This window comes from Hyla sarda, chromosome 6 (genome assembly GCF_029499605.1).
Source record: "Hyla sarda isolate aHylSar1 chromosome 6, aHylSar1.hap1, whole genome shotgun sequence".
NCBI classification, from domain to species: Eukaryota; Metazoa; Chordata; class Amphibia; order Anura; family Hylidae; genus Hyla; species Hyla sarda.
In genome coordinates this window covers 72,677,628-72,685,841 of record NC_079194.1, presented here as the reverse complement: position 1 = coordinate 72,685,841, position 8,214 = coordinate 72,677,628, and the positions used below count along the sequence as shown (strand labels likewise).

Below are 8,214 nucleotides of genomic sequence, written 5' to 3'. Positions count from 1 at the left end.
AAAAGTATAGCAGTAACACATGTTTATTCTCTTTGTGTGTATTGTAACAAAACCAAAAAAAGGAGGAAAAAAAGCAAATTGGACATAATGGCACACCAAACTCCAAAAATGGTCTGGACAAAATTATTGGCACCCTTTCAAATTTGTGGAAAAATAAGATTGTTTCAAGCATGTGATGCTCCTTTAAACTCACCTGGGGCAAGTAACAGGTGTGAGCAATATAAAAATCACATCTGAAAGCAGATAAAAAGGAGAGAAGTTCACTTAGTCTTTGCATCGTGTGTCTGTGTGCCACACTAAGCATGGACAACAGAAAGAGGAGAAAAGAACTGTCTGAGGACTTGAGAACCAGAATTGTGGAAAAATATCAACAATCTCAAGGTTACAAGTCCATCTCCAGAGATCTAGATTTGCCTTTGTCCACAGTATGCAATATTATCAAGAAGTCTGCAACCCATGGCACTGTAGCTAATCTCCCTGGGCATGGACGGAAGAGAAAAATGATGAAAGGTGTCAACACAGGATAGTCTGGATGGTGGATAAGCAGCCCCAAACAAGTTCCAAAGATATTCAAGTTGTCCTGTAGGCTCAGGGACCATCAGTGTCAGCACAAACTATCCGTCGACATTTAAATGAAAAGAAACGCTATGGCAGAAGACCCAGGAGGACCCCATTACTGACACAGAGACATAAAAAAGCAAGACTACATTTTGCCAAAATCAACTTGAGTAAGCCAAAATCTTTTTGGGAAAATGTCCTGTGTACAGATGAGACCAGGATAGAACATTTTGGTAAAGCACATCACTCTACTGTTTACCGAAAATGGAATGAGGCCTACAAAGAAAGAACACAGTACCTACAGTGAAATATGGTGGAGGTCAATGATGTTTTGAGGTTGTTTTGCTGCCTCTGACACTGGGTGCCTTGAATGTGTGCAAGACATCACGAAATCTGAGGATTACCAACAGATTTTGGGTCGCACTACACAGCTCAGTGTCAGAAAACTGAGTTTGCGTCCGTGATCTTGGATCTTCCAGCAGGACAATGGGGGAGATTTATCAAAACCTGTGTAGAGGAAGAGTGGTGCAGTTGCCCATAGCAATCAATCAGATCACTCATTTCATTTTTCACAGGCCTCTTTAAAAATGAAAGAAGTCAGCTAATTGGTTGCTATGCACCACTCTTCTTCCGCACAGGTTTTGATAAATCTCCCCCAATGACCCCAAACATATCTAAATCCCAGTCCAGATCTAAATCCCATTGAACACCTGTGGAGAGATCTTAAAATTGCTGTTGGGAAAAGGCGCCTTCCAATTAGAGAGACCTAGAGCAGTTTGCAAAGGAAGAGTGGTCCAACATTCCGGCTGAGAGGTGTAAGAAGGGTGTGCAACCAAATATTAAGTGAAGGGTGCCAATAATTTTGTCCAGACCAATTTTGGAGTTTGGTGTGACATTATGTCCAATTTGTTTTTTTTTCCTCCCTTTTTTGGTTTAGTTCCAATACACACTAAGGGAATAAACATGTGTATAGCAAATTGTGTTACAAGATGATAAGGCTTAATTGAGTCTTACTATACTTTTCAAACTTTTAATAAGCCAAAATTGGGATATTTACATTCCACCCTAGGAATACCCCCAAAACACCTAGGCTTGTCCACTTGGGATGGGGCTAGCATAAACTTTGCCCCTTCCTATCCAAGTTTGTGAGTTTGTCTTATCAAAATCGGGGATATTGCCTTGTATTTCCACCAAATGTTTGGTCCAAGGACCTTGTCCTCCAATGTTGACCTTGTTCTGCTATATCTTCTTATGTTTTGTGACAGTCTATGTTGCATTTGCCCATGATACTTATGGGTTGGGTATACCCTTTTGTGTAAGCTTGACATCATACATCAAAGTACAGTATATTAAGAGAGTTAGGAATATATCTTGTCTGTAAGGCTTCCAGGTGGACTTCCTTGATTTGGAGGTTTCGATAGAAAACTTATCGTAATGTATTTTTCAGCTCTGAGTGCCGATATATTGCTAGCAAAATGTGAAATTTTTGAGGTGCCTTGGTCATGTTAAACAGGAACAAAAACCACAAATTGTAAGTAAATAAAAACAGATCCAAGTATTCAACCACCGATAATACTGCGTGGAATCAAATCTTGGCTGCAGAGTTCATGTGATGTTTATTTATATACAACTTATGCTTTCGCTTCGTCAGTGACCATTTTTGATGGCTGAAATCTTCTTCTGGATGGTAAGAGTGTCATAGAAAGGGTCCCAAGACATACTGGATCTGAAAAAAAGGGTATGTGTGTTAAATTTCACTATTAAGCAATCCATACAGACTGTACTTACAACAAAAAGTGAGGGTAGATGGCAAATCCAATTTGAGAAGGTTATAGGTCCGCTGGCACCACCTTTAATCTCCAGAACAGAGCCCATCTCTTACCTCAGAGGGCTCTGGCCCCCACCTTCTGAGATAAACTGGTCTAGGGAGTGATGGCCCACTCCATTCTAGAGACTGCGGGAGGTCCCAGCAGTTGATCACTAGTGTTGCTCGCAAATATTCGCAATTCGAATATCATTCGCGAATATCGCATATTCGTGAATTCGCGAATTTCGCGAATATAGCGCCATATATTCGTAATTACGAATATTCGTTTTTTTTTTTTTTTTTTTATTTGTTTCTTCACAGTACACATCACAGTGATCACCCCTCTCTGCTTCCAGCTTGTGTGGTGTAAAGAAGGCTGTAATACTACTGTGTGAGACTGCCGTGCGGAAATTCGCATATGCGAAAATTAGCACATGCTAATTTTCGCATATGCGAATTTCCGCGTATGCTAATTTTGTATATGCAAATCTTCGCATATGTTAATTTTCGCATACGCGAATTTTCGCACATGCGAAAATAAAACGAGGAGATAAAGAATATGCGAATATTCGCGAATATATGACGAATATTCGTCCATATATTCGCGAATATTCGCGAATTCGAATATGGCCTATGCCGCTCAACACTATTGATCACATGCAATCATAGGAAATAACTTTGGGATAACCCAAGTACCCCTTTAAATTGGTGTAGCTTATGACCTCACGAGGACTTAATAACTGGAATAAAAAGTCAGAGAGACTTGTCAAAAGTTTTGTTCAGTCAGGGTTGGTGCTGAGGGAGACCCCCTCTGATCTCTAGATATGGGTAAGAAGAGCACAGCTGTGTGCTTTATTTCCCGGCTTGGTGCTCAGTCCATCTTATTTCAGGAGACGGGCCCCATAGGATCATGATGGAATCTGTCTCCTACAATGAGTCGGAATAGGCAGCCTGCTGGGGAGTGAAGCGCACACTTCTCCGGCTTTATCTGCAGAACCTAACCAAAAAATGTTTAAGTACAGCATCTACTATCTGTCCATCTTAGTAAAAGCCTGTGGGTCAAGCAAGTGCAAATGTGGAAGAGTTGTAAAGAATTGGCACTGATGGTAATAACTTGATGTCTGACATGGCCATTGTAAAAGGTTATATATACAAAAAGCACATCGTGTGGTCAGGCATGGCATAGTTAACTAGCTACCAATGTGATAGGGGCCGACACTTAGTAATGTTATCCTAGTGTACACACAACCTAAGCCTGTCCGAAAGCATGACTCAAACAGCAAGCACATTTAATTTGACATATTCTATAAAGACTGACTTAAGACTCTGAATCCAACTCTCTCTTTCTTCATGATTTGCAGCGGACAATCGATAGGATTGGTGGTTTCCTTGCACTTTTTTCCCATCTGCTTGGGTCTTGCATGCTTTGATAGTTTGCCCTCTTGCATGAAGGTCGAAGCAGTGCTAAGAAAAGGAAAATACATAATTTAGGCTAATTTTACGTGCAATGACTAATTTTATTTGTTATGTAATGATGTAACTGGAACTTTACTTACGTGTTTAATTTCCTTGCAGTTTTTAGGTCATATTACTACTCAGAGATTCTAGCATTTATAATTTGGTTCAAAACAGATGGAAAATCGCTAAAAAAGGGGGTAAAGTGTCCCACAAAGATTGTTAAAGGAAACCTGTCACTTGTTTTATGATCTCCAAACTGCAAGCAGCATGAAACAGGGGCAGGAAACAGGATGCTGGGACATTACGGTTTACTCTGAAATAGTACTGGCAGAGAGAAGGAGGAGCCGGCGCATCCGTCACTAAGAGCAGTTTCACTAATTGCGAGGTGGAGAGAGCTGAGTGACCCGTGATAGCTGGTACAGGGGGTGCTCAGTCCAGTAAGGCAACTCAACTAACAGTACAAAAAAGACATAGAAGACATCACTCACCATCCAGAAAAGCAATACAAAGCGAGTACAGGCAGGTATGGCAGGTGTGGCGGGGACACCACCGATCTGAAAAAGTCCCAGGGCACTTGGTAAACTGCTCATCTCTCCCTACCTGTGTATAGTGATAAATACCTCACTCAGGCTTATACTAAGACTCCTCTGAAAAGTCCCAGAGTAAATATTGTCCTGGCATCCCCTTTCCTGCACCTGTCTCATGCTGCACATTGTTTAGCAATCTTCCACTGGTAATACGATCCCCCAAGTGGTCAACTTAATAACTGCATGGAAATTCTAACAAGTAAAACAGTTGGCAGGTTACGTTTAAAGGGATTTATTAAAGCATTCAGTACCTACTAATAATACAGTACTTTCTTTGGTCCATTGAATTCCTCCCCAGGAAAGCGTCCACGTAATCACATCCACCAATCCAGATCATTTACACATAATGGTCATGCGCCACTGTAGAATGGCTCTTTACAGAACCTTCTTCATGTACACAAAAAGACCCCCCCCCCCTTCATGTACTAACTAAGCCGCAACTGCAATGCATTTGCAGGAGCCTAGAATGTATGTTTGGAATTTGTTTTCTTTATTTTATACAAAATGCTTGTTTGGGTAGTAAAAGGAGTTGTTCGTGGAGCACAAAAGGTATTACCTGTTCTGCTCTCTGGTGCTCAATTTCTTACATCTGAAAGTCTCAGAAGTATGACTTCTGAGATGAGAGGGCGAGGGTGCCGAGTGGCGTTCATTGCATGTGGGCAAAAGCATGCCCACGTGTATCCTCTAAGACATGCCAAGAGCAGAAGTAGAGCATCGAGAAGCAGAACAAGTAATACCTTTTCTGCTTCCTGTACAACTATTTAAAGTTCTCATCAGAAAATGTAATCCAAGTACGGAAGGGGGCCTACAGCTACCTTAAATGCAGCTGCCACCTTAAAGGGGTATTCTGGTGAAAAACTTTTTTTTTTCTCATATAAACTGGCTCCAGGAAGAAAAACAGATTTGTAGATGACTTCTATTACAAAAATCGTAATCCTTCCAGTACTTATCAGCTGCTTGAGTTGTTCTTATCTTTCTGACCACAGTGCTCGCTGCTGACACCTCTGTCCATGTCAGCAACTGTCCAGAGTAGGGGCACATTCCCATAGCAAATCTCTCCTGCTCTGGACAGTTCCTGACATGGATAGAGGTGTCAGCAGAGAGCACTGTGGTCAGACAGAAAAGAACAACTCAACTTCAGCAGCTCATAAGTACTGGTAGGATTACGATTTTTTAATAGAACTTATTAACAAATCTGTTTAACTTTCTGGAGCCAGTTGATATGATTTTTTTTTTTTCACCAGAGAACCCCTTTAAATGAAACTGCTGTTTAGATCGGATGAAGTGGCCTGAGATAATACATTTAATAGATCACAATTACTGGTAATATTTGTTAGAGAAATATAATGAGGTGTTTTTTGAGTCACCGAACAGCAAGAGGCCCATAAAATATTCCTGTATTGGGGCCCTCTTCTGTGTCCACCGCAGTCATTGCTGAGTGTCAAGAATCAAATTAATTGATCTAGTTGTAGAGCGGACCATGCCATTTGTGTTTTTTCCTCCCTTTATTTTATTTTTATTGCTTATTTCCTTAATTTTTTCTCTATATTCTCTTGACACACTTAACTTGACCATGGACTATCTTTTACCCTATGAATCTACTCATTTGCCATGAATATAATGGCCAATCCTAAAAATTAGATACTGGTAAGAATTTATATTATCAGTGCTCAGATATGTCATCATTAATTTTGGTCACATTTACTTATTGTTCTCTCGTGTCATACTATAGAAAACTGTTTTTATTTTTTGTTTATTTTGTATGCGCATATTATTGATATGTCTTTTTTGTTGTAACTGTTCTATTTCCTTCCTATGGAAAAAAAAATTAAATCTATAAATGAACAGTTTTATACAAGAAGAATATGTGAAGGACTCATCTCCCCAAAGGAACCAGCAAACAAGGGGATGAGAGATTTGGCCAAAGAATTAGGGGAAGACCTGATACAGAAAACAGACACCACCAAGCCCTCTATACTGAGTAGCAAATTCAGGAACCTTAATGGGAGTCCACTTTGCTCTTTGCTATGGGGCTCCACTCTTTAGGACTACAGTAAATAACATTCTTATGCACTTCATTGTGTATAGTTACCGGCTTCTTAGGGTCTTCTGCTAACTCAACACATAGATTTTCTAGAGGAATTATTCCAAGTGGGTCTTTATCCTGGAAGAACAAATATAGGAAGGTGTTAATACTTCTTTATATTGAGCTGCTCCTCTTGTTGGTCTTTCACCCATGTGACATCCTCACCGTTGTGTATTCAAAGTAATAGAGACAGTTGTCCTTGAGAATGAACCATCGCTTCTTCCAGGTCTTCACGCGGCCTCCTGTAACAAGTAATATCAGCAGTTATCAAACACATTGGAGGATAATAAAGAGGAAATTGTACATTTACTTTTGCGATGCTCAAAGGTCACTGATAAAAATTGCCTTTTTAAATGCAAATGAAGTGATTTGAGTCATTATATTGTGTATAGAGACAAGTGTTACTCCTATATATATGTTAATAACACTCTCCTTCACTTCACTTTTTAAAGGGGGCAGATAACAAAATCCCAGTCCCCCACACACACATTATATTGAGCGCATAGGAATTTTGAGATGATTAATAATGTTGGTGAAAACCTGATATTCCTGATGGATTAGGATGCTTCAAAGGTTAACATAGGTGGTTTAGGGCAGGTACATGTACCTGTAAATTATTCCTATTACAATATCCATATGTATTCCACATTGAAATCTACTCTGAAACAGAGTCCCATTTTTTCACTAGGAATCTGCACTTTAGCTCATTTCAAAGTCTGCATTCCGGAAACTCCTACTTGCGCCCCTGCTAATACACTGCTAAAAAAAGTAAAGGGAACACTAAGATAACACATCCAAGATCTGAATGAATGAACTAATGAAATACTTTCGTCTTTACATAGTTGAATGTGCTGATAACAAAATCACACAAAAATTATCAATGGAAATCCAATTTATCAACCCCTGGAGGTCTGGATATGAAGTCACACACAAAAGCAAAGTGGATAACCACACTACAGGCTGATCCAACTTTGATGTAATGTCCTTAAAACAAGTAAAAATGAGGCTCAGTAGTGTGTGTGGCCTCCATGTGTCCATATGACCTCCCAACAATGCCTGGGCATGCTCCTGATGAGGTGGTGGATGGTCTCCTGAAAGATGTTGTTACGCCGAGCGCTCCGGGTCCCCGTTCCTCCCGGAGCGCTCGCCTCATCCTCGCTACTACAGCGCCCCGGTCAGATCCACTGACCGGGTGCGCTGCGGTCCCACCTCCAGCCGGAATGCGATGCGGGTGGCGCCCGCTCGCGATGCGCACCCCGGCTTCCGTACCTGACTCGCTCTCCGTCGGTCCTGTCCCGGCGCGCGCGGCCCCGCTCCCTAGGGCGCGCGCGCGCCGGGTCTCTGCGATTTAAAGGGCCACTGCGCCGCTGATTGGCGCAGTGGTTCTAATTAGTGTGTTCACCTGTGCACTCCTTATATATACCTCACTTCCCCTGCACTCCCTCGCCGGATCTTGTTGCCCTTGTGCCTAGTGAAAGCGTTCCCTTGTTTGTTCCTAGCCTGTGTTCCAGACCTCCTGCCGTTGCCCCTGACTACGATCCTTGCTGCCTGCCCCGACCTTCTGCTACGTCCGACCTTGCTTCTGTCTTCTCCCTTGTACCGCGCCTATCTTCAGCAGTCAGAGAGGTTGAGCCGTTGCTAGTGGATACGACCTGGTCACTACCGCCGCAGCAAGACCATCCCGCTTTGCGGCGGGCTCTGGTGAATACCAGTAGTGA

At 41.7% G+C, this 8,214-nt stretch overlaps 1 protein-coding gene across 3 annotated transcripts in view; it reads right to left on the bottom strand.

The window, feature by feature from the left end:
* Positions 1-1,470: 1,470 nt before the first annotated feature.
* CYTH4 (cytohesin 4) overlaps positions 1,471-8,214 on the bottom strand; it is an 87,514-nt gene continuing 80,770 nt past the window's right edge. The window contains exons 7-10 of one of the 3 annotated variants that reach the window (XM_056524126.1): positions 6,662-6,738; positions 6,503-6,574; positions 3,684-3,829; positions 1,471-2,284 (exon numbers count right to left, since the gene is read on the bottom strand). In XM_056524126.1, coding sequence (XP_056380101.1) covers positions 2,206-2,284; positions 3,684-3,829; positions 6,503-6,574; positions 6,662-6,738 — 374 coding nt within the window. In that variant the 3' untranslated portion in view covers positions 1,471-2,205. The remainder of the gene's footprint in view (positions 2,285-3,683; positions 3,830-6,502; positions 6,575-6,661; positions 6,739-8,214) is intronic. The other 2 variants (XM_056524125.1, XM_056524127.1) reach the window with 2 other exon arrangements.